The sequence below is a fragment of the Ammospiza caudacuta genome, chromosome 3, assembly GCF_027887145.1.
Source record: "Ammospiza caudacuta isolate bAmmCau1 chromosome 3, bAmmCau1.pri, whole genome shotgun sequence".
NCBI lineage: Eukaryota > Metazoa > Chordata > Aves > Passeriformes > Passerellidae > Ammospiza > Ammospiza caudacuta.
The window spans coordinates 56,469,949-56,497,897 of NC_080595.1; the positions used below are offsets into that span (position 1 = coordinate 56,469,949).

At 39.6% G+C, this 27,949-nt stretch overlaps 1 protein-coding gene across 1 annotated transcript in view; it reads right to left on the reverse strand.

Moving 5' to 3' along the window:
• Nucleotides 1-27,949, reverse strand: part of TULP4 (TUB like protein 4) — a 143,252-nt gene that overhangs the window by 28,224 nt on the left and 87,079 nt on the right. Inside the window, exons 3-6 of the mRNA XM_058801865.1 lie at nt 19,763-19,891; nt 19,285-19,446; nt 3,028-3,208; nt 422-556 (exon numbers count right to left, since the gene is read on the reverse strand). Of these exons, the coding sequence (XP_058657848.1) occupies nt 422-556; nt 3,028-3,208; nt 19,285-19,446; nt 19,763-19,891 (607 nt within the window). The remainder of the gene's footprint in view (nt 1-421; nt 557-3,027; nt 3,209-19,284; nt 19,447-19,762; nt 19,892-27,949) is intronic.

The following is a 27,949-nucleotide window of genomic DNA, read 5'->3' on the forward strand; positions in this document are numbered from 1 at the left end:
TTTTCAATACTTTTGAGAACCAAAGCAGCATTGAAATTTATACCAGGTTACCAAAAGCATGGAAGACTTTGTGAATTAGACATGCAAAGGAAGTGTTATGTAGCAGAGACATTCACACAAAGAACCATAATCATATTAATGCATTGTGCTGGAAAACTGCAGAACAGATCAGTTGCCCTACAAAACTGCCATGAAAACACAATCTCAAAAATATTGTGAAGCATTTTTTCACACACAGAAACTCCATCAGCCAAGAACTGCTCTTCCTCCAGCAGGTGTCACTGGTGGAAACGGCAATAACAGCGCTCAGGGCTCCTGGGTTAAAGGAGCAAGAGGCACAAAAATGTATCCTATGCACACATCATCAAAAATACAGGAAAAACAGAGCATAGGAGAGGGAGAAACAGCTTCTTATTGGTACCTTTCAGCCCTGAGCGGATGATAGTGGGAGACAAGTCATCGTAATTGTTCATTAAACTGATGTCTCCTGACGTGAAGCTGACAGTCAGCAGTGGCTTGGTGTTCTGCACTGGCACTGGATAGGCAGCTGGGCCATCTGCAAAACAAGGCTCTGAGTGAGCAAAAGGTGAGCAACCAAAAATAATCACATCCAGGTCAAAACACATTGTACTTCAGCCTATCACCATCAGGAGCTGTTCCAAGCCCCTCTACCTGCTTATTTCTGCAACATCTGTGGGCACAAGCAAAACAGGTTTAGCTAGTTAAGCTTCTCTGTTTCTGTGAAACCTCAGTTCTTTTACTTTGTCAATTTTTACTGCTCCATATCCACAGTGATTTATGCATATACTATTATGTTACATAGTGGTGGTTTTCAGTCTTCATTCTCAACGCCTCAAAGTGATAAAGAAATGGAAAACCAGTGCCTTGGAAGACTTTCTTGGAACCCCAGCTGAAAACCAGCATGATGAACAATATAATAACATTAAAAGTGATTTGCTCCATACCCTTTTTGCTTGGGCAGGTATCAGGGACTCTTCCTAAAGTCACACAGAGACATTTTAAGAATTTCAAAGAGAACATACTGACCTTTCACAAATTACTGCATTCTAAATGTCTAGGCAGCAGCATGAAAAGATACCTGTCATTCTGCATAACAGGATCCAATGCACCCAAAAGGAGAGGTGAACCCAAATGGAACACTTGGCTTTGAAAACCATTTCTGCAAAGTCTCTGGTCCTCTGGGCTTGTTTTTCAGCAATTCACTAAAATTCCTTTGCTCAAATACTTCATGACCAATATTGGCATCTGCAGCTTTTGGTGTTTAACTCCTGTTTACAGTTTCTGAGAGGAGATGCCACTGGTCCCTGATTAAGTGCCTGTCAAAGCCCAGCCAACATCTTTCCAGTCAACAAAAATGTCAGAACCAGTTAAGAGTAGTATTGTTTCCTGAACTCGTAAAAAAGCTGAGGAGAAAGAATTTTGGAGAAAGATGTCTACTAACTGGCACCTCTGTGTGTATATAATTTAATAAGAAAATCCCAACAAACTTCTAGTCCTTCCTACACATCTGTGTGAGTCAAAGGCTTGTCACCTTTGAGAGGTTTATGCTACATCTGCTCTAAAGAAAACACATCATGTTTGGGTAATCATTAAAATAGGCTTGTAACGAGTCCACCCACCCCCTGACTGACTCAGAAAAAGCTAACACACACATTTGGATCATTTAAGCTCTCATCTGCAATTTCACCATCCTCCAAATGGAAACCTCAGTATTTCTGAAAAACACAACAAAAACCCAGGAAAAATCCAATTTATTGCTGTTGTCTGTCTTGCTTTAGGAGTTTGCTAGGTTGAAGTTAGTTTCTTTCCTTCTAAGGTAAGAAATCTTACCCAGTACCAGAAGTAAGGCATGAAAGCCAAAACAAAATACAGTTTTAAAATATTCTAACATTTTCCAGGTGATCAGATTATCTTCTTTCAATATTTGTTAAATACATAAGCTTATTACATAGACACATATAGTGGAAAAGATAGATTTTTTAGTGTGAATCCAAATTAGAGTTAAAACTGCAAAAGTCCTCAATTCAGAGGTTCAGATCCAAGACCCAAATTCAGAATTACTTTTGAATAATTGTTATGTATTTAAAATTTTCACTGTACAATCGCTGACTGTTATAGCAAGTTAGTTCTTAATGCAGTTCAGGCTTTATACACTGAAATACAGTAACAGCTCACCTAGAGCTAATAAAGTGATCAATCACATAAATGGAAAGTATAATCATTACTTGAATGAGAAGGGTGGGACAGACTGTGCATGGACACCTAGGCCTCAGAAGTCTTTGCTACTGATGATTTCCAAAGACTTTAAAACCAAATATTTCACCAAATGAGTTGTATTGAGACTTAAGGAGAGGGAAGGATTTATTCCTGACTCTCAAACTGGCAATGTGCTCTGAAGCATGTGAATTAATAACTCCAGCCAACTCCAGACACCCTGCTTCTACCCCATGTCATTGCAGGAAATGTCTTGATTTCTGAGCCTTCTGCAGTATTTACGGAACTCCTGATGTCAGGACTATGAAGGATGGGACTGTAACGATGAGCATTACAGAAATCCTACAAAACAGAGATAACACTAAATATATAGTACTTTACACCATGTCTAGTACTGCTGTCTTTTCACATGAATCTATATAATAGTGCATTAATTTCTGTGGCTGCACTCTGTACCTCCACACACACCAACCACTGCAATACCTCTTATCTGCTTATCAGTGAAACCTGACATGTCCCTGTCTACTGTTTTTCACTCACCCTCACTGAAAGCTTTTGAGCTTTGTGATGTTATCTCATTTGTGCAAACGGAGGCAGAGCAGCACAGATAAGGCAGCAAGGCTGGTGGCACAGCTAAAAAAAAGCCACTCGCCCATACCAGCCCTTTGCTCCATGAGAGCTTGAAACTGTGGCCACCCTGCTGGTTTTGTAGGGCATGACATCGCCCTGGCATTTGGGATGACTTCATGAGCAGGTGCAAAGCTGAAGCAGAAGGATGTGCCCATGACTTACCCTGTGGTGGGGAGTAGTCGTCGGAGTCCGTGTCACTCTCGCTGCTGTCCTCCACCAGGAAGCTGGGGTAGTTCCAGGACATGTTGAGGATGCCATCTGACTCGTGAAGGAGCACGTGGGCCAGCATGCGCCCGTGGCAGTCCATGACAATCACCTGTCCATCAGCAGTGCCAAACAGAACCTGAAAATGACACAACAACCCTCAGTCCCACCAATTGTCAGACACGAGGCCCTCCTTCAAATGCATCTTGTCATTAACCAGCTACCCTGGAAATACATTGAAAGCAAAGCAGTCCTGGATGTGAAAGGGTGCCAGAGTGGGACCCTGCAATCAAAGATGAATGTGAAGAATGAAGTTAAAGCAGCAGAGTCTACAGGTAAGTTTGTAAAATCTGTGAGCAAGTAACATTTCATGGTGGATGCATTTCATTCACTTTAATGTGAGACATTACACTTAATTTGAACTTGATCATCACCAAATTTGAACTTGATCATCACCAAAATGAAAGTGAACTAGCAGAAAGGCTACCACAGATTATTTAGTATTCTTGGATACTACAAAAACTCCTAAACCCGGTGGCAGAAAAGGTGTGCATCAGTCGTAACAACATCAAAAGAAAAGACACAGCTGACAAAAGTGAAGTTCTAGCAGAGATTTCAAATGGTTCATGAGAAATACAAAGCTGAATAGAGGGACAGGTTACTGAGCTGATGAGTTAGAGAAATTGGAAGAATGCCTTCCAAAAAAGGCAAAAACAGCATGATCAGGCAGCTGGAAGTAGATTAACACAGGCCAAGGGGAAGGCAATAAAGCAACATGCTGCACATCCAGTAAGAGATGAGAAGAGCTTCCACCCACCATTTCAAACACAAAATGGATAATCCAAGTTTTTTCTTGCACTTAAACAACTCCATAGCCAATCACTGACTGAAGTCAGACTGACTGGAACCAGCCAATTTCTTTTTAAATAAATTCTTCTTGAGGATTTAAGAAAGTTAAGATCCTGAATATTTGATGAATTTTAAGAGAAAAATCAGGAAATAAGGACTAATAAATCCTAAAGCAATAAATAGATTAGCCAAGGCTGTTGCTGCCATCACATAATTCTGTATGAGGCAAATACACTTTAAAGCAAGTTTAAAAGCACCCATCAACTTGAAAACTAGCCAGCATTAAAAATGAAGCTCAAAGGAAGGTCAAACCTTATACTTGCTCTTCAGTCAACCATCTATTTCCAGTATATTTAGGGTTCTAACAATTGAATGCCCAGGCCAGAAATTCACCTAGCCTTGGATCTTACCTGTAAGAGTGGTCAAGTGTTTGGAGAAGAGTGAAAGAACAGGATGCACTGAGCAAGCATCTCCCCCGCACGCTCCTGCAGCTTTCAACAAAAAAAACCCCACAATCCCTCTCTCTGATAACTGATGATTTCATTTGGCAACCTTTAGCTCTTTACATTGAAAGAAACACGAATAATTGTTCCCTACTTACATTGGTCACAATTTTACAGACCTCTATTATGTGACTCCCTGGTCATCTCTTTCCCAAGCTGAAGAATCACAGCCCACTTAGGATCTCCATGTACACTTCTTGTTCAAAGCCTGCAATCAACCCTTGGTGACCTCTGCTGTCAGAGGCCTTCTTTTCTACCTGCCTGCTGAGAGGCAGTGTCAGACTTGCAGCAGGCAATGTGTGTATTATATCACACTTATTCAACAGCAGTCTCCTAGGAAGCCATTGTCAATATTGCACTTTTGAAAGTTTCAGAAAGGAAGCATGGTTTCCTAAGCCTTAGTTAAAAACCCCAACCAAACCAAACAAAAAAAACCCCACCACCAAACAAAAAAAACCCCCAACCAACCAAAAAAAACCCAAACAACCCAAACAACTACAATCCAAACCAAAAAGAAAAATACTGGAGTTCTTTTTATTACCAACATAATGAAGGTTATAAACTCGAATGGCAATTTAACAGAACTCCTATAAAGTCATTAAAATCTTAAGGAAAACAATGGAGTTGTTTCCCATTATCAAAAATATTTTTAAAAATCGGTATCTGGCTGCCTTACCTGTAATCATTACATGTTATAAATATTTTTGTGTTAAATAGTTGCTGGGTTAAAACAGCAACTGAAGTTTGCTACAAGCCTCAGAATACTATTCTTAGGTGTAAAAGCGAGAATTCAACCTTTGTTCATCTCACGCTACCCTCCCTTGTGATCCATTATTCCATTCTTCTTCCACTTGTATCACCACATCTCCTTTCACACTGTTCACTATTTCCACTGTTTTCACATGCATGAACAGTGCACAGCCACTGTCACTATTCATTTTCAAAACACAGCCACTCTCTGATCTCAACAAAACAAACTTTTACAAAGACAAAATCTTACCAGTTGTCACTGCTAGCTTTTCACACCACTCTCAGTCTACTAGGGATTAGTTTCTAACTGGTCTGCAAGAAGTTTTAGAACTGCAAATACCCAGACAGGGGAGCTGAGCCTCTGTTGTTTCTGAAAATAGCAGTCTGACAAGAGTCTGCCTCCTAAAACCCTGCAGAAACATTTTATAATTGGGTAGGAACAAAATCTTTGGATTCATCACTCAACAGTTCAGTCTCATCTCAATCTAAAGCTAATTCTTTTGAGTAACACTGCCCCCAAATAATTTAAAATTATGAAGTCCTTAGTAATTTCCAGTTCAGAACAGCTGCACGTCAGCATCTTAATTCTTGCACTGGAACTTGAGAGAGCTCTTTAGCAACCGAGAAATATCAGAGGGCACACTTCATCTCTTCAGCCAGGCTGTAGGTTTCAAGGAGCAGCTTTAAGTTTCAGGGTTATTGTAGCAATACAACCTTTAAGATGAAAGCATTTATCAGCCTGATAGTCCTGCTGGCTGAACTCCTGCTGAAGCTGTAAAAATGTCTAATGGTGTTATCATCCATAACATTACTCAGGTTATAAATGCCACACTCAAGCTACCTATGTCAGATGAATAAAACTCTCTTGACCTTCAGACAAAAGGTTGAGCCACAGGATACCCCTAAAGGATCTAACAGAGAAATTCAGAAGTTACATTTTAGATACTTAAATAATTTTATTTTTTTGTGTGTTTGCAGATCTAGGAGGTCAGACAGAATGTTGGAAAAGGGAACAAGTTATAGTGGTTTGTTATCCCTTGAACACAAAAGCTAAGTGATAATAAGAATAATTTAAAAAACCCAAGTACTTATTTTGAAGTGGTTTTTTGGCACCTTGTTCTGTTCTTCTCTTGACTCATCTCTTCTCCTTTCTGCTTGTTATCACAACTGATCTTACATGTATTACCAACTGCAGAACTGCATTTGCAGAATAGGGAAAATCCGATAACCCAATACCTAAAATCACCCAATACCTTCTGAGTGTGAGTCAGTAGCACAACATAAATGCAGTATGTCTTTACACAATATCACACATGGCCAAGCCTACACTTCAGTGAAGCTGCAGCTGATTAAAAGTCACACAAATGCAGGGCCCCTGTAGTGCCCAGATGTTGTGTGCTTTCAAGGGAAACTGTGGTAAACAGCCCTGGGAAAGCACACATGGCTTTCCAAGTGTACCAGGAGATGAAAGGGGGGTTCAGTTCTGAAACACAAGTGTCTTAGTTCTCCATGAAACCCCAGCTTGGGGTGACTTCTATCTATTATAACAAATCTGAATACCTGACAAACACCCTTCTCTGGAATGCACTGATCTCTTTAGTCTATGTGCTAACTTGAGGTGAGTTTCACAACCTAGTTTTGGTAAATTAATAGGTTTTTCAAGCAAGATTTCTGAACTATCATCCATGAAACTTAGCATTCAATATTGCAACCCCCTTAAATGCCCATGATATCAAAGACACTCCAACTAACAATCTGAAATACACCAATTGCTAAAAGACATACAGTAAGCAAAAGATGGGGTATTTTGCTCTGAATGATTCCTCTTATGAAGAGATTAATATTACAACAGCCAAGAAGCTAAAAATTCAGCTCAAGAGGAACAGCTTGGACATGCTGGGTGGCTTTGCTATGTAAATTTCAATAATATTGCGCTGAACTCCTCAGTTCTGTAAGATCTGTTGTGATGCTGCAATGCACTGGACCAGACAAAGCACCAGCAGAAAGAGGTTTGGCAGCACCAAGATCCACAAAGCTACAGTGGAGTGACCAAAGAGCTGGTTGGTACATTGAAGGTCCAGCTCAGGAAGCCCACTGTTTTGTAGAAGTATTCTTTTCTAACAGCGGTGCTTTTTTGGCACATAACACATTTTGTTGCTATTTAATTTAGCTTAATGTAAGTAAATAGAACTCATCAACAGTAAGAATGCTCAAACTTTATCATAATTGGAATACATATGAGGAGTAGAAGGCAGAATTATTCCCAATCTCAGGTTTTGGTTGTACAAACTGAACAGTCAATAATGTTACAGAAAGATATTGATAAAACAAGATGCCTCCCTTCGTGACATTTAGTACTAACACTGAAGGTTTCTAATGTTGCTGGTTAAACAAAACTCCCAGGAAATCTAATCAATACATTTTCAGAACAGGGATTGTCATTCTGCATCAGGGAAACAACCAAACCTTTGACTGAAGCTGAAGTTAAAGCATTAGAAGCTGGATTTGCTATAGCTGCTGGAAGAAATATAAAGCTGTTGGAGGCTACTTTAGGGTAGCACTTTGCCAGTGAGATATTCTAGTATTGTGATGTTGGAAAGCTAAAAAAGGAACAAGCATCTGTTTTACTCCTGCTGGCTTGGGATTTTTAACAGATCCTCTTGACTTTCTACAAAGAACAAACATCTGACAACTCACAAACACAAAACAACTCATAGACTCTATTAATTTCAACAGCACTAAAAATTATTCTAGCAAACTCCATCCTAGTACAATCTGGTTCTTAAAACCCCAAATTTTCACATACAGGCAGAACTTGCCTTGTAGGACTATGCAAGGTGCATGACCAGATTGGATCTTAATTCCTGGACACACTGAAATATTCTGAAAATTAATGTAATCTGTCATTAAATCTTAAGAGCTGTAATCTTCCCTAAGATGTGGCTAAGCTGTCAGGAACTCCACTGAGCTATTTCTCAAGTTACAGATCTCCCTTCTCCCACAGGACAGGTAGCAGCTTTTGGTTTTTAACATTCTCCAGGGCTGTACTTTCAAAGTTTGAAGGACTCCTCTTCTTGGAAACCTTACCCTTTCAGTATTTTGTTTTACTCTTTGCCTTTGTGTGTGTGTTTGGCACACACACCTGCTGAAATCTTGGTGCCATCATAGCAGGCTGTATCACTGCTGCCACTTAAAAACTTGTCCTGCACAGCTCTGCATTCACAGCTGCCTCATTTTATGTTTTGCTTCACTGATCTTCCCTTTCTCAAATTTAGACCTGTTTTTATGCTTTCTTCTTCAGTCTCCTCCCCCATCTTCCCCTACAGGAAAAACTAGGCACCTCAGAAAATACACTTTGCAAAAATGCTAATAAGGTCAACCATTTACACTGTCAGAAGAGGCTGAGCAGTTCAAGGAAGCTGAATTACTTCTGTTTGCTCTGATTTAGCCACCTGGACAAACTTCAGTATTTATGATAGGAACAGCCTTCACAGCTGTCACCAAACTGCCATCACACTAACAGAGATAAATCTATTTTGCTGATTCAAAATTAACTGAACTATAAAGTGATAAATACACAAGATGATGGATCAACCTTCTATTTATGCAGGTAGGCTTAGAACAAAGAAAGTGCAGGGAAAATTATTGCCATGAATTATTTTCATTCATTAGTCGAACAAAAGAATGTCAGTCTTGCCAAGGCTTAACTCCAGCATTCTGCAGTCCATCTAGATGTAATATTACCATTTTGCTTGGGCTTTTCTTGTTTACTGTTTCACCACCACAAAGCAGGAGACAGTGCAGCAAACTCCTCTTAGGATATGTTAAAAAGTGAAAGTTTGTTTTTTCTCAGTGTCATATTTCTGGCTTTCCTTCTTTTTACCTCAAAATACAGGGAGAAATAAAGAAAAGCAGAGTGAGGGAGACAGCTGGTCTCCTGCTGAATACTTTTTTTATTTCCATTAAAAATTCAGCCACTGTAAAATGATTTCTTGAACTGACACAAAAAGAGACATCACTAAAATTCACATACAAGCTCAGGGGGAAAGCACTAGATTTTTCTTGACTGCCTTTAAGTCCAAAAATCTTAGAAGACTCTGTTTCCTTTGGATGTGAGCAGCCCCTCACATGGCTGGTACAGCCCAGGATCATTCAGCTACCCACATTTATAAACATACATACAGCGGTGACATTCTCATTTGAGGTCATTAATCCTTTCAAAAGCAGTACTGGCTGAATTACCTACTTTCAGCCTTGTTCATTCTCTCTTTTACCAAGTCCATAGGATCTAGATAACTATTACAAAGCCATCAAATGAGAAGGCAAAGTAAATCCATCAGAGATCTTGGTGACGAATCCATTTAATAAATATTGAAATAGCAAATACTGAAATACCAAAAACTGGGGATTCAAACTGCACTGGCTTTATTTCCCTCTAAAATAGTATAATGTAGCTGAATGACTGTAAATGAGATACAGTCTTTCATGCCACTTCAGGAGTCAAAAATATAAGTAGTCTTAAAACCAGGACCTCAAGCTATTAACTACTCTGGACATGTGGGGATAGAAGCAATTGTCCAGGCAAAGATGTTTTATGAAATGTTATATGAAAACATTCTAGCAAATCACAGAAAGACTGATTATTATACATTCTTGTAATTATACCTGGACTAATTCTGACTCGTGTACTCCAGGCATACGTATTTCTATATGCTTCTTGACTCTCAAGACATTTTTTGAGCAAGCATCTTACAGCAATTAGATTTTTAAGTGAAGAGTTGCCCTCCTATATAATGTTCATGGCATTAATGATATGCCTCAGTTTACTTAAAATGTGAAAAAAATCATATTCGAAGCAGGATGCAAAATGAATAAAAGGCCAACAGCTGAACACCTTCTACAGAGCATCTTCTGTGACAGTTAACTTGGACAGGACTCCAAGCCTGAACCACAGAGTTCCCACAGCAGAAATACTCTGGGATATTCTTCGAGCAGTGTTGTTTCCTGATTGCCCGCAAAACTGCCAGGAAAGTCTGTCTCTGAAAACACATATTCTTCACAAATATGCAATTATACATAGCAACTAAAACAACATCTGGTGGGAAAATGCAATTAGTTTTACCAACAAACACTCAATCAGGAAAAGAAGTCAACTGATACACTTGGCAGTCTCCTGCATTATTCCCATGTCAGGTTTTAGTTATTTCCTGAAAGATATGCTGACTGCTGAAGCTAAAATCTCATTCAGAGCTTTAGAAGTCTGAGAGTTTCTGCTGGGGTTTTGTGGTTTGTTTTTGTTCCCTAATTGAAAATAGTATTACTTAGAAACAAGGACAGCACTCTCAAGCAGTGAAAATGCAATACAAAGCAGTTTAGAAGCAATGTCCTTGCTGTTTTGAATTTCATAACATAAAAGTAAGAAGTCCCTGGGTTAAGCTATACACTAATGGAAGTTAGTCCCTCAACTTCTGCCCTCTCCTTCGAGGTCTCGGGTGTTGGCAGAGAGCAGTAACTCAGCATGGTCAGGAAATAGGTGCAATGGGTGAGGTCAAGTGTAACTGAGTCAACATGGAGTCAGGCTGAGTAATAAACTGTTACCGAATGAGGCACTGAAGAAGAATGACTATTCTCTTAAAAAGCAAGGAAAGCATGGAAGGATTAATTCCTTTTTAGCTTGCCAACAATCCCTCAACATCTGAACACTGACAAGAAACTGGATCCTGGACAAAGAACAGAGAGCTCAAGTTGAACACATGCAGGATGAAACATTGATGGGAAAGGTTTTAGAGAATAAAGAGATATTGCTCCTGCTTTCCATTGGTATACTATCTCTTTTTGTCAAATCAATGGAAAGACTGTGTGGTATCACTTTCCAAAAATATCACCTTTCCTCTGCTATTACTATGAAAGTTGGCCTTACCTTCCCAGACAAAACCTAGCGCAGAAATCCACAATATCCTCCTCGAGATTCAATCACTCTAATCCCTGTTTTCAGCACCAAGGTTTCAGACTATTTGCAGGCTTGAAGACATCTGACCCCAAGTTCAAGACCCCATTTGGCTCCTGGTCTTCTTACTAAACTTCCAAAAAATTGATGGATTAAGTACAAGTGATGATAAAGTTCAAATCAACCACACTGGCAGCTACTTTTTTTTTGAAGTGAAAAGACCACAAAGCTCTAGATGAACCCAAGGGATCCTGGGGCCAAAGTATTGTCAGTCAAGTGGCTTTGGCAGTGGAATAATGGACTCTTCCTGAAAAATGCTGTAAAACCTTCACAGTTTGGAGAGCTTTCCCTATGTAAGAATTACACTTCCACTCACATGCCCTCTCCTGACCAGTTCAAAATCTGAACAAAGCAATTTTCCTACCCTACATATGACTTCTCCTTGGAGAGCACCTTCCTGCAGAAGGTTCAATTTTTTTCCCTACACTGCCTAAAACACAGCCTAAGTGCATGCTGCTCCCTTGCAGAGGTACACTGCAAGGCCTCATGCTTACTATGTGCCTCAGGGCTGAAGCATAGCACAGAGCTTTTCAAAACCACAAGTTCAAGTAAACTCCCTGTCTCAGAGAACTAAAGACTTCAGGCTACAGAAGAAAAATCTTCTGTACAGGTGCCAGCAAGGTGAGAGGAGAGGCAAACAACTCCTTTCTTCCTGACACCTCCCACACAGAGACTGGTCTTGTTTCTATTTGCACTCATCTTTACTTTGCTGACTCAAACATTGATGCTTCAAAAGTGTAAAACAGCACTGGGTATAAAAATGCTAAGTGGACACATTAACTGAATAGCACAAGTTTTCATCTCTCCCTCCATCTCTGGCTTGTCACTGCCATCAACATTCCTCTTTCCTGAGGGGGGCAAAGACGTGGTAGAATGCACAGCATTTCAACTTCAGATTCCAGTCAACTAAAATAGCAATATTGTGACCTGAGAGTCAAAGGGAAGGAGTTACAAGGCGCACTGTTGAGGCTGATCTGTACATCCTAGTACACCGTGCTTCCAAAGGGATGCAGAAATCCATTCAGGCATTTGCTTTTTGCACTGCCAAACATCAAACACCCTGTCTACAAGGACGAGCAAAACATTAAAACAGTTGTATTACTCCTTTCAGACAGAGTCATTAAGAGAAAAATTTCTGTGCAAGACTCATCTGAAACAGCCCTGACACGAAACACTGCAGGAGCTGCTGAGAAAACGAGCCCTGACGCCGTCAGCCCATAAACAACCCCATGGCACAGCTCTCATGACTGGAACAAATGGCAGCATCTCGTTAGCTCTCCCAGTGCCTTGCCTCTGCAGGCTGCATGAAGAGCATCCAGGGAAAGATTAGGCAAGGCACAGATGAAGCGAGTGGGAAGAAGAAAGCACATTGAAGTATCACCTTATTGCTCTGCTCCTCCAATTACCCGCTCAGTAACTGTGCAGCACAGACCAGGCTTTCTGGCAGGAAAAATTTGTCTGGAATAAACCCACAGATAGATACCATAGCTCCTGAAGCTGTGGATAAGCCTTAGAGGCTCTAAGGAGAACATCCTTGTTGCCTACCCTCCACAAAACTCAAGGCAAAGCCTAAAAAGTTCTCATCTGAGCACAAAAATCTGCAGTGTAGCTGCTCGTTGCTAGTGAAAAAGGAAAGCACAACCAAGAAATGACAACAGTGCACCAAGCTAAGTTTTCTCCTTCCTTCTTTTTGGAAGCTGTATTCTCAGCAGAATGATGAATAAAAACCTACTTGAGACAAAAAGGCAAAGGAAAAATAATGCTAATACAGCTATACACTGCTATCAGAAAAAAAGGGGAGAAAAAAAAGAGATATCTATTATTTAGGAAATAGCACAATACAGCCTTGGAAACAACATAATAAAAAGAGATGGGAGAAAGAAAGGCAAAATACCACTTAAAATTCACATTACTTTTCCCACAAAATCTGTCACTATTATCTACCATCATAAAAATCAAGTCTCCCAAGCAAAGAGCAAAACCAATGTTACTATCTTCCTCCATGTATAAATATATAAAACTCTGCAAAAATATTTAAACATTTTCAGTTTATATACCCCCCCCACATATTTTGTTTACAAAAGGCTGAAATAGCTTAGTAAATATTTACAGACCCCTTAGCACAAGTAAGCAGAAATCATTAATTTTAATAGCAAGTTTGCCACAAAGGTTTGAAATGCTTCTGAAAACAGTCCAAAATATTAGACAGTTAAGCTGGGATGGGTTTTATCTGTTTGTTTTATATAACAAACGGATTTATCTCCAAAGACAACTGAAGTCTCTTTCCCCTGTCCTCTTTCTGCATTTTAATGCTGCTGCTCAATTATGCAGCATGCAATGCTAAAATGCTTATATGTGATTTAACCATTGTCTGCAGTCCTTGTGGTTTGAATAAACTGCCTAGTTAATTAATGACACGTCTCCAAAGCTATAAAAAGCCTCCAGCCATTTTTCTCAGTAATCTGAGTAATTCATCCATCAATGAAAATCAGATCTTCCTCAACAACTGTATCTTACAGTGCAATTTTGAGTGGCCCTAGTCATTGTAACCATCATTTGGTAGCCTCAACATCCACAACTGCTGGGAGAAAACAATGCATTTCTATATGTTAAGACACAAAAATACAATTACTCCCTAGCATCTTTAAGGCTCCTTTATGTGAACCTATAAATCCTTTATAGGAACAAGAATTATTTGAATAAAGACCAAAATAATTGCTTACATTTTCAAAATTTACAAGATGTAACCTTTTTCATTTTGGCCTTCTTTCTCATTCATAACAATTATGGTAAACAGCTACCTTCCCCATACTGCCCCAGTTGCCCCTTTGTAGCTCCCTTTCATCATTCTCTCAACTCATTAGAAGGCCATCTTCAAGACTTTTTTCCACAACTCCAGATGTCTGAGAATAATTAAACTTGACCAGTGTGACTACCATAACAGCAAGGACTGCCCAAATTGAATGTGTGCTACAGCACCTGAATAAAACCAAAGCAGGAGGGTGAGTGGGAGCACAAACACCTCATTTCAGAGCCACAGGCAAATGCAGATGTAGGTGGGAAGACAACAGCAGGGCCCAAACTGATGCAACATTTTCAAACACTTATAAATCTGTGTTCTGGAAGCTAGGTAAGGCTACTATCCTTACTTTCAGCTTAGGAGCTGTTCAGAACACCATTCCCTTGAAAACGCAGTAGCAACTGCAAATCATAGTTCACAGATGAAAACAGAGGATCCAAATGCAGACTGTACTAAAGGGGATTTATTAGGTAAAATTCCTGCCAAGGACTAAAGCCATGCCAAACTCAAGAACTCTGAGAGAGCAGCTCATGAAACTCCTGATGCCACTGGTAACAATTTGACAGCACCTCTTGTTAATCAGCTCCTACTGCCCTGATCCTGTGCAGGGACCCGTATGGCACTGTGTGCTGTGCCAGCACAGGGATGTCACCCCACCCCACTGCTGGGCCCAGGGACAACACACATTCTCTTCTTCACGTGGAGCTCCCATCTGGCTCCACGCTGATGCGCTGCCGGCAGGGGGAAGGAGCTGAAGGCTGCCCTGCCTCCTGCTTGTCACGGAACAGAGATGCTGCTGAAGCGTCCCTGCGGTTGCCATGGGAATAGGATGGCAAGAGCCGGGAGCAGGAGTGAGTAACAGCTTAGAAACTGCCTCCCTGCACAGCTACTGCCAGCTTCAAGAGACTCCCAAAAAAACAACATACAGAGCTCCTGCGCCCTGCTTTGTGTTTGATGCCACACAATTCATCTGCTGCTGCTCTCTCTGTTCTCTTCAAGGGCATTACAGGACCCTTCAGTGCACAGGGCATCTGCTCCTAACACGGTGCTGCTTTTCTGTTTCACCATGAGCATCATTTTGTCTGATTAGGTACAGAAGAGGCTGAACCTTGGGGCCTGTATTTACACATTTTTAGTACTGGTGCATGTTGCATTGCAATGGGACCAGGTACAACAGTTAGTGTTGTACCCAGCAGGACTCAAATGAGATTAGCCTACCTGCTTATATACTTATTTTCAAACCAAACTGAAGGAAGCATGCTGGCAAAGGTCATATATACTTGTATATGTGTATGTATATATATATGTATATATATATATATATATATATATATATATATAAGCATATATATACGCATATATGTATACATATATATGTAAACCTGTCATGTCCTAGCCAGAATCCTATCCAGTCCCTGAACTTCCAACAATAAAAGCTTTCAACAGGAAAAGGGGAGGGGGAAAAAGCAGAATTAGGCACTTAGAGCTGTCAGAAAAGTCTAATAATTTGTACTAGCAGAGATGCAGGGAACAAATATAGGTTACTAGCACCTCCTGGGATATCCAGGAATTAAAATACATTAATTCATTTTCATGGAGGGTTTCCTCTATTGGAGAGTGATTTCCCTTCTCACACACAGCAACTGCAACAATCCCAGGGGAGTTCAAGGAGTTACACTATATTGCTATAAACTAAAGGATAATCCTCTACAGTTCCCACCCAGTTCTCTGACACTGTCCTTCTCCATCATAAAGAGAGATAATCTCTTTAATGAGTAAAATATAGGGAGAAAAAGAGGGGAAAGGGTGGCCGGGCAGTAGACGACAGAAAAATGTCACTGCAAGCTCAGCAAACACACAGGAAGGGAGATAAAGCACTGGAAATAGGTTTTGTATGACTTGTGGGTTTAGGGAAAATTCTCAATTACTTATTGACATTGCTTCTATAACTATAAATAAACCTTTTGGTTAGACAAAAGTCAAGATTTTCTCACTTATAAAGTCCTCAATCTGCTTGGTATGTACACTTCCTCTTGGAAAACAAGCATGGGAAAATGCCACAGAAGTGTCTCAAGATAGGACACAGCATCTCTGATATTTCAAATTCATTTTTCATTTCATATATACTTTTCATTCCTAACATGATTGTAGGTGAGCCTGCTCACCAGAAAAATACTCCACATGACTCCTATAGCCTCTTGTAGCCCTGAAAAAAAACATTTAAAAACTGTAAGGAAAGTCCCACTCCTGAAATCCCATCCATCCAAGTTTAACACAAGAATGGCTCTCTGCCTGAGAGACAGACAGCCCAGTCTTATAAAATCTTCCATTTGTACATCCCCAAAAGCCCAATGGGGCCATGTTTTAGCCAGATATGTGCTCTGGTTCAAGGGTACAGGAGGAGGAAATGCCTGAATGAGTGAGACTACAGACACACTGTGAGGTGAGAAAACTGACTTCTAGTCCTCTGAACTAAACATGCAGAATCACATTCAAAAGGCCTATGTATAGAATTAGCTGAAGAAGCCCCCAGCTCCAAGTCCATACTTGAGATCTGGGTGTGAACTACAGAAATCTGCCCATGACCTTCATGACAAGTTCACCTGAGAGAGATGATGCTGAGGGAAAGCACTGCAGTCAACCATGTGACTCAAAGTAAGTTTGTCCCCAGCAAACAAGGAGAGCTCAAAAAACCTGAAAAACAACTCAGCCACAAGAAGAATGGTAACACTCTCTTCCTAAAAGAAAATGTAGAACAATTTTGGCCAGTATTAATAAAATCAGCCAATAACTTAACCAGGGCAGAGTATGTACCACATCAGTTAAAAGATATAATTATATGCTCAATTTCAGCAGGACTGTAGTCCACTCTGGCCACCTCTCTAGCCCTCATCCCATCTCCACACATTAGCCACTACCTCAGAGGTGCTTTACTTCAAGCACAGTAATGACACAAACCCAGAGGCCACACACACTGTCAAGCAAGATGATGGTGACAATATTGCAGCTCCAGCCTTCCTTGTCTCCAGCAGAAAGGTGGTGGTAGGAAATGACCCTCCTCTTGCAGAACTGCCACACAGCCATCCAAGCAAGGAGTGACAGAGGTGACAGCTTACTGGTGCTGAATATACAGGAGAAAAGATGGAGGAGACAGGAGAAGCCACCAGGACGCATGCAGAAGGGAGTGAAGGAGAAAGTCGAGAGAACTGAAGAGTGAAGTGAACAGACACACTATACTGGACAGATTTCTATCAGGATAATAGAAACATGATACTGAACAAGACAATCCCCCTGAAAATGTAAATTTTAAAGATAATTGTGTAAAAGGTCATGGGACCGTGGTGTACAATACTTTCCAGAAATACTTTCACTAGCAACCTTCAAGGTGCCAGAGGGGTAACAAAAAGAACAGTAGAAAAGTCTAAATTTAAATGCCAACATTTATCTTTCAGTCACTGTACGGACAAGCAGAGTACACTAAGCAATAGGGAAGATGCTGAAGCTACTGTAGACTCTGTTCTCATTTGCACACATACCAATCAGGAGAAAATTTGGGTGAGGCAATAAGCTAGTAAGGGTATCCATTTCCATAAACATTTATTTATGTATAATGTATGCAATGTCCTCCCCCCCTGTTTGCTATTTTTAATTTGAACAGAGCACAGTCTCTCACCCAGCACCTCTGTGATTCATGTTTCCTCATGCCTCCAGAGGCAAGTACATCTAAATATATTTTAGAAGATCACTTCTTTCCACCAGCTCCAAGGAATAGTACAAAGATCCATCATCACTTAACATGCAAACCCCTGCAAACCACATAGTTAGGGAGAATTGTGCAGAGCAAATTAAACTCGAGGCTGGTTTGGGTCTCTATTTCAGTGAATTTGTCAGCAGCAGAGTCTGTAAGTCAAGCAAGTCATTTTCACATAGCTGGAATTGGCCATTATGTTCGAAAGCATTTATCTGGACGCTGAACAAGTGTTTGTTTCCTGGAATAACCACTTATGGAGCATACAGATTAGAAAGTACAAACATATTGGCTAAACTGAATTAAAGGCAGTCAGCCACTCCAAATTAAACACTCAAGTGAAGATATTTCCAAATACAGTAGCAACAACTGAGCATCACACAAATGGGGTAGCCTCATGTTTAAAACACAGGACTGAGAGCTATTAGATCTCAGCTTCCCCTCCTACTTCTGCTGCTTGTCTCTTCCTCTTGATCTCAAGTAAATTATTTATTGTCAAGATTTACATTTCCCTAGATTCAAAAATAGGCGGGCAGGCTCGCTGGCTTTAAAAAGCAGTGTTGCAATAATTAATTCATTATTCTATGCAGAGTACTCTAAAATTATTAGATGCTGCTGCAGAAATGTATATTATTAGTGCTATTATATTCCACTAGCAATTCCCAAAATAACTCTGCCTTGGATGAATTTATAGTGTTCTAAATTGAGTGGTACCTTGAGTCTTGAACCAGAATCTTTTCCATGGTGGTGTAAAATGAAGGAAGGAAAACAATCCAGCTGTGATCCTAACAGGGTTTCTCTCGGCACTATTCTATGGCTATCATTTCCTTCAGCACTGAATTATACACCCATTCACAACCACAGTGGCAGCAAGGAAGGACCAATCCAGTCAGCTCAGCAGTGAAAGGCAAGGGAGCAGTGTAAATCCTGCAAATGAAACCAGTGCTCCTGCTCCAGCCATGCTGGAAATGCTGCTGTGTCCACTATCATATAATTGTTCAGAAAAATGGTAAAGAACATTTTTTTAACTGGCTTTTTCAAAGCTCAGCAAAACTTATTCTTTTAAATTTTATTTGCGTAAGGCCGAGACATCTCTTCAACACCCAATTACATACATTTGCTTATGTGAATGCAAAACATAACCATATGTGCTGCTGGAACTGCTTTTACTACAAGTGCAGACTGGACAAATCTACACAAAAACATCCAATCAGATGTTTAACAGTCCAGGCTGTATCTCTGCTCAAATGCAGTTATAAGATAGCTGTAACAACAAATTAAGGGTACAATTAACAGATTCCTGTCTCAAACAACTAATTTTGAATAAGACTGTATGTGAATCAGGGGGAAAAGTGATGATAGGGAACTTGGTACACTATCATGTTCACCTAATAAGAACAACAGGATTAACCAAATTTTCATTATCAGTGGGAGCAGCACTTTTGATGGAAACTGATCTTACTACGTGACCATTTTACTTGGTAACTTTTTAAGAGATGTATTCCATAGCACAGCAGTGCAACCCAACTGATACCCCTAAATGCCCCATTTTCATTACCTGTTGATCATCTGGAGTCCATATGCCACAGGTGATCTGACTCTCCAAGTTTATTTCTGAAGACCAGTGTCTTTGTCCGCTGACTGAACCGACCAGCACAAATCCATCTCTATAGGAGATAAGTGCCTGAGTCCCATCGTGGCTCCATGTAAAGTCGCTCACCTTAACATATCAAAGACAAGAAAATAGATATATGAGCCATGTAGGATCTCTTTTACTGTTTTAATAAAAGGCAGCAGTGCACAGAATGAGACAGGCCAACAATTAGCCCAGCTAAAGCTCTGATGTCATGCCTACTGGAGAAAGCACTGTGCTTGCCAAGTGCCTTTATGACAATTCTTGCACGTTCCTTCCAATAAGCAAATGTTTCATTTTCTCCTGTGCTTTTTGAAAGGTATAAAGTCTCATTCCTTGCCCTCTTCATTTGGCCTCTCAGGAGCTGATCCCTCTTGGCTGCAGAGAAAACATGCATACCAACCTGTGCCCCACGATCGTTCACGAGCTCCACAGACCATCTGCCTTCGTATTGTATCCAAACAAATATTCCTCCATCTGCATCGCAGGTTGCTAATTTCTGGAATGGTTCATTCCACCTCACCAGTACAACCTTAAAAGATTACAAACAAAACCAGCATTACCAAAACTGCATGTTGTGCTAACAGCTATTTAACAAGAACCAGTTAGACAACACTGCCAGATAAATATCATTGCATTAAACCCTAAAGATGCACAAAATAGCAATTTTCGGCCCAGCATTAGGCATCTCTCAAGAACAGCTGGAATCATTTTGCCATGGTTGTCAGGAAATGCACAATCTCTCACCGTCAGGCCTTTTTGGAAGGTACTGCACACTTTCAATAAAATCACAGGGAGCACTGGAACACAGGACTCCATTATAGAAGCTGCAAACAGGAAGCCCTGCACAGATTATCCAGCACTACCTCAAATGATTCCCCCACTGTAATCTCAGAGACTGTCAGACTCTTCATCAAATCATCACCCCTTGCTGACTTCAAATAAAGCAGCATGCTCTGCACACAATTTAAACACTCAGATTGAATACTCATATTCAAAACAACCCCTGAGAGTCTCAAATTATTAAAAAATAGAAATTTCATAGAGAAGTTGCTTTGCTACTGAGTGCAGAAGGAATACAAAGCAGCTTTAGATTCTTCTCTCCACATTAGAGCTATCTGAGCTTTTCTGGAGAATCTAATCAAGTCTAAACCAACCAATTGCTCTCTCATTTTTAATTAATACCATTTTAACAAATACAGTACCTCTCGAGACCTCAGTATAAACTGAAAATAGCATGTCATCCTAGTGTGTGAAGTAAAAATTAGCAATAAAACAATTTACCTTCTGTTAGTGACTTTTTCTTAAAAAACATTTTTTCCAAATTAGTTTTTTCTCCAAAAATTTTTTTTTCCAAATCAGTTTTATTTCAAAAACATGCAGATATATATGGGACACTTACATTCACACAAGTAAATTCCCCCCCCAGCTATTTTACTGAGACAGAGAGTATGCAAACAAAGTAAATATATATTAAATATTCAATTAGTAGAGTGTCATTTCAACTACTTAATAAACATCCAGCTGTAATGACACTTTTTCATAAAATGAAATAGACAATTAATCATCTAAAAGCAACAAGCAAAATTTTCCTGAAATATATTTTGCTGTTTACAGAGACAGACTGATCCTCCTAAAGATTCTAGTCCCAAGATGAGCTCTAAGTAGACAGACCCTTCCCACTTCACAAAGAAACCAGCAGTCGTTTTCAGGACTAGGATATAGATATGCATACCTAAAACCTAAACCTGACAGCTGAGGGATGATCTTGCACTATTCAGAGTGTCAAGGTCACAGCTTAAGAACGTGTCTACCAATGGAGCTCACCAGCCTGGAGCATCAACCCTCGACCCACAAAAAAACACAGGAAAACCATTTCTTTGTTCATACATAAAGCTTACGGGGAGAAGCAAGTATGACAAATCACCTCTCTGTTGTTACACTGCTTAGTAGAATCCCATTTGAGATTTTGCAGAAAAACACTGGCTTCTACTTTATATAACCTTGCAGCTGCACTCTAAGTCACCAGTCCTGTTTCCAGTTGGCGAATTATAAAATGCCCCTAGATGGATTATATCACACTCAGCTCTTTAAAAAAATTCTTATGTTGGATGAGCAGTAAATAAAATATTCCATTATAGCAATGCAAGCAGATGCATTTTGTTGGAGGTTTCACTCTGTCCTTTCCACCTAAACAAGAATAGCACAGATTTGTCAAAATTTTGTTTTCATTTTGGTATAAATCAAATCCACAGAGCCATAATTTCATTTACCCTGAGGCAAAATGCAACAATGAAGTAAGTGTACTTGCCAGCAACACCTAACAGTATTATGAAAGAAGTGAAGAAAAACTCAAGGATAACATTGAAACAAATCTTCATCCTTAAAAGCTGGGAGCTGCTAAGGCTAATTATGATCATTATTGAGTGGAAAGTACTTATCACCACCAAAACACCAATCTTTAAACACTTAGACACTGCTCATGTTTCACACATCACACCAAATGAATTCTGCATCAAACCAGAATGAATTGCTAGGCAAAATTTAGGGGAAAAAAGAGAACTAGTTGTTCAAATAACATGAATGCTTTAGCTAACACCATTAAGAATGCTACTACCTGTCCTAAAATTGCCCTGTTCAGTCTGGCTAAGATTTGAGATCAACGCACTATTTTATAAATTAGACACACAAGCTGACTTTGTAATATGAATTATGGGCAAAGTGACAAGAGTCACTTTGTTGTGTTTTGTTTCTTTTCTCTTTTAAGCAGGAATCTTGTTAAAACTTGAAAATTTTAATTCAGATTCTGTACAACCTGTCTTTTGTTTAGACTTGATAAAATATCCAAGAGTACATTTGAATGTAAACAAGATTAACTAGAGCCTCCATCCATCTCAATTAGATACAAATTAGTAACTTCCAAAATAAACGTATTGCTTTATAATGAGAAATGAAAGCGAGACAATGATTTTTCTATGCCTTCTGATAACAGCCTCATAAGGAAGCAAATTTGTAATTTGAAAATTCAACCCATTTAAACACAGAGCAAATGTTATCTTACGAGGTCATTTTAAAGATGATGCCGTAATTTACATTTAACATCTGACTACAGGTGCTGAGTCCACAACTGCTTTGAGTATTTCCAATTTCATTTTAGACACTTAGCATGCTGAAGAAGAGATAAAGAAAGGAAGGATTGCCCCAAGTATTAAGGCTCAAATGTAAAGCATATGAAAACAAGTCCCATTGATAATGCACTTAAATAACGCATAAGCTTGAATTACTCCTCTACAAAGAGGAATTTTACTGCTAACCCATAAATGCAAAGATATCATTACTTTCACTAACAGCTTCAAGTCACAGAGGACCCATTTCTACTTCTGCCTTTATGGTCCTCTGCTTTCTACTTAGCATCTTCACACAGGTATTGAAGGTCTGAACTGTTTTATGTTGAACTCAAAAGAGCGAGAATGCTGGTACACAAAAGTAAGTTCTGTGGACCATTTATGGCCCTTTCTATATTGTCTAATTAGTTTTGTTTGTTTGTTGGTTGGTTGGTTGTGGGGTTTTTTAATTCTATAAAAAACACAAATTGTGCTTGTTCTACTCTTGAAAAAAAATGTATCACAGGTATTAATCAGTTTCTAAACAACTGTCTTACACAGGATAGGATCTCTCATGAATAAAACTTGGCCTGAGATATTAAATACAATGTAAAAGCCAACAATTTGCCCCTAAACAGGATGCTGTCCACAAAGCTGTGAGCTTTTGAGTCAGTCTTATGTTTTCTTTGAGCTCCTTTTTATACAAGGAATAGTGGTAAAAAAATTGTTTTAAAAGTTCAGCATTCAGGACCTTCAACTCCTCTGGTTTAATTACCAACTTGATGTTTTGGAATTAAATTTAATTAATCCTAAATGTGCTAGAAACCCTACCCAAGAATTGACTGCATACTTTAATGCTGCTAACAATGTTATTATCTATTTAAGATTTTAGACAAGAAATTTTGAGTAACTGAAATTTTGGAGTAGCAAATGTGTGAGTTATAGTAAACGTGATCTCTTCCCAATAGAAACCAGGTTTGACAATCTAAATTTATTACATGCTATTGAAACTTTTAAATATTTTTTTCACATTTTTCTAACACAATACAAGACCACTAAAATCCAAAACATTTGGAGAGCTTTTGTTATTCCTAATTTCAGTATGGTTTTTGAAGGACATAATTGAAAATATGACACCAATCAGTTTTGCAAGAGCAGAAGTCCTTAATCTAGAATATCACACAACAGTCATTACTGAAATCTTATTTCAGTACATACAGTACATAATTGCTAGAGAGGCAAGGGACAAACATTTACAAAAAAATAAAAGAGGTAAGTAACTAGGGCAATTAGTTCCTAGAGTTCCTTACCAAATTTAGATAGATTTTATTATGGATTTACTGTAGTGAGTCAGTGACTCATTTTTTCAAATCTCTGATCCTCCATCCATTTTACTGGGGAAAGGCATATGCTCTAAAGATAGAGGTCTTCTCCAGCATTCATTTTCACATATGCTATGGATATGTGAAAATGGATATGCTTGCAGATGGACTGCCACAGCAACAGAGAGCAGAGAATACTCCATGCCAATGCTTGATAACTGCCCAATTTGCTACACCTGAAGTGCCACATTCCTGTATCCAGCATGAGCATTTCTGCAATTACAAGTGAAGATGACATCTTTGCACAATGCACAGGATGAGATGCATTCTAACTCCATTGAGCATATGGAATAGCTGGCCTTTCCCTCCCCAGATAAATCATACTACATTTCTAATGCTATTGAAAGTTACTGAAATAGTTCCACCTTCCAAGCAGCGGCAGCACAAGACCTAACTGTTCCCAGGACAGAATAACAAAGGAGATCAGGCTATTGCCTACAGCAGCAGAGTACAGCACTCAGTCTATCCAAAGGCTTCCTCCAATCCTAAGCTTTTAGGAAAGTACTCAACTTTTTAAAGGAACATATAAAGGTTGAAAAAAGCACTGACAAAAGGGGTTGGACAATCTACCTGGAGTCACTGAGCATCGCCTGTTTGCTTTATCAAGTAGTCCTGTTATGCAACTCCCTAATAAATACATTGGTCTTTAGTCATGGATACAACTAAGGATAAATATGTGCATACAGTAGGTGCAACACACTGGCACACATTACAGTTTATTACTGGCCACAGAGCTGAAAAATCTCGAAGTGTATCAACTAAAAAAAAAAGATGGGTGGGGAGTGGGGAGCAGAAATGGAACACTGAAGTACAAGAACCAGAGAAAACACCTTTACATGCAATAAAGGCATTTCAGTGCCTCTCCCTCCACTGTACAGAGAGATACAGCTACACATATATACACATATCTGTATATACATCACATACATATAACATGGGTATGTGCATGAATACACATCCCTATCAATCCTTGAGGAACCTGTGCCAGCTTTGTACATTCACTAGCTAACTAACTGAAGTGAGCTAACTGAAGTGGATTTTTGTAACTAAAATATAATTTGGACATTGGAACAGGCACCCAGAATAAGCAGTAGAGTTGCAGTTAATGAGCTATTGCTTCTCACCACACTTTAGCTATAACCAATATTTAGTTCTGCAAATTTTTAGTTCAATTAACATTTAACTGTCTTTTAAATATATGTATTTTTTAGCATAAAGGTTCTCTAAGTTTTCTCTCTCCTAGTTTCTCACACTGCAAATTGTTTGCAATTGTTCTTACTTTCACCTTCCCTTATGACCTTTATTTCGTGCCATTACAATAATGCCAGGATTATTCTCTCCATTCAAACTAATTCAATCACACAAAGAGCATCAAGCAAGTATTTCTCCTCCTAATAATACCAGACAAAAAAGCAGCAGATGTGGTAGACAGCAAGCTGGCATCACCCATTTTTCCTATCCTCCTTGTCTTCTATTGCATTCTCTAATGACACTCCTTTATCTCTCCCACACCTGCAGAGCTCTGACTTTTTGTTTCCAGTGACATTACAACCGGATGAAGTGCCTCATTTGCATGTGGAGCTGTCACCTTCCTAGGTATGATACCCATCAAGGAATTATTATTACTAAGAAGAAACTACTACTATTAATAACAAACATTGTGTTGCAGCTAAAGAATGGCAAATCTGTAATGGCATTTACATTTCTTGAAAAAAATTGCCAGCTCACAATAGGGGCTGCAGGTTACAGAGGGCATATATGAATGGCAAAGAAGTTCTGGGAGACAGAAAACACCAAAATTCCAAATTCTTCATGCTTCTCTAGACTAAACAATAAAAGTGAGCTCTCCTCCTAGAAGGGCTGCCTCCAGATATCTGAGGGACAGATGTCATACAATATTCCCTATCCATGCCTCAGGATAGGCTTTGGTCAGTGGTGCCCTGTGCCGAGGGCACAGCAGCTGCTCACAGCCCCCGGGGTTCAGCTGCTGCCACTGGTACAGCTTTCCACTGCCACTAGTACATCCTGTATCCCAGGATCCTACATTTTCATTGAAAGAGGTATATTATCCTGTAGCTGCTGTCATCTTGCTTGTTCTGCTCTTTGAAAAGGAGTTTCTTTTTTTTTTTTTTTTTTTTTAAGCTTACACTCTGATTTCATGGTATAACATTGTCAATAAGCTAAGCATGTCCCTGGGGACTTAGCCTTGTGCTAAATGAAATCAGAGGTAAGGCTGGACCAGCAAGAAAGTGCTGACATTAATGGACATGAAAGGTCCAACCCTGTACCTTCTTCTGACCACAGACTTCTCTGTGGCTTTCATGTGAAACCCTACTCCAAATCCCTAACTCAAACACCTCAGGTAAAGCTCTGAAGTTAAGTTCAATGTAGGGATACATCAGAAGCTCTGTGCCATTTTGTTGGACACACTTGCTCTAACTTTTTCCCCCTTTCTCCTTGGTGTTTGTTTTCATAATGCTCAGGGCACACACCAGGCTGACAAAGACTGGGATCACCTGTGCAGCTACAGAAGGAGAAGGGGCCAGGTAGGAGCAGTGCAGCTCTCCAGGAACAGCCCTCTGAGTACCTGCAGGGGAGGTGTCCGTTCCCCCAGTGCTCCCTTACTCTGTGTGTCAGTGGCTGGCAGCCTCTGCAAGTAACAGTGTGGTTTTTGCTCACCCACTGGGAAGAATGTTGATGCTCCCCAGCAAGTTTTGTTAATTTGTTTTGCAGATGAATGCAAACACACCTATTTTTAAAAGGTATCTTGAGGCTGGCATCCTACCCACCACATATACCTATTTTTGAAAGGTATCATATGGTTGGCATGAAATCCCCAATGGATGCCAGTCTGATCTCTAAAAGCTTGAGGAAACGATTTTGGCAAACAGACAATGGCAAAACAAAAATTCTTTTGAGGGCTGTTTTGAGGAAGGAATGCCTTTAGTGTAAGATGTTGTCTTAAAAATACCTAGACTGTCAACATCTCACTGAATACATTTAGGGGCCTTGATAGTAAACTGCCAAGACGAGGACTCAGAAAGGCTCTAAAGCTTTACAGGTCTCCTTAAGTGATACACTTCATTTTAAGAAATACACCCTCCTCAGTGTCTATTAGTCCCAGGGATTTGCCACATAACCATTTTATTTGTTCACAGAACACAGAATGTGTTATGGTATCGCCTACTTCAGAGGAAAACAGGCCCAAGACTCCTCACTGGTACCAAACAAGAAGTATCACACTCCTATGAATGAAGTGGCTCACAGTTCTAAAGGAATTACTCTTTTCACTTTGGACTCACCACATTTAATTGTGACTTCAGAGAACCACAGTTTTGTGGGACGTTTAAAAAAAACCCCACACCAACAGAAATTTGCTGTATCCAAAGTATATCCCATACATATGTTTGGGAAGCAGAAGATTTGACAGGTCAGAACAGAAAGTTGGATGTGAGAAAAATAACAGGTGATATGAATCTAACATGGATGAGAAGATGTTGGTATCTAGCTACTGGTTCTCAGTTGAGTAAGTTTGTTAACTATTCCTTCAAGGGCTATTAAAGAAAATAGTTGGTGATAATCTGAAGGAAAATAATTAAGCATGAAAAATTAAGACTTAATCACCCATATGCACAAGATAGCTGCACACTATTATGTTCTTGAAAGGGAAACTGATGGAGGTCTGCTCTTCTCCCATCTTACACACAACAGTGTGACAGTGAGAAGGTCTATGGTGTGCTTTTGACTCCTTTCCCTTTACTGGGATCCTCAAGTCCCAAAAGCTCTTTCACAGAAAAGACAGCTGTTTCCACAGAAAAACAGTTTTAAAGTTAATCCACACTCAGCTCCACTGAGGCAAATTCTCTTATAGCATACACATTCCTACCACTGTCTCTTGACAATGGTCATCCTGTACTTGGGCTGTAAGATATATCTGTTTAATTGCCCATACATACTCCCTTTAAATGCAAGGGCAGGTCCAAGTTAAATAAAAATAAATCAAAACTGAATGTTGGGAACGATGAGCAAAGGATAAAATAGCCTTCCTCTGTAAGAAAAAGATTTCACTTTGTTGTAGCTTCCAAACAGATAAAACACTGCAAT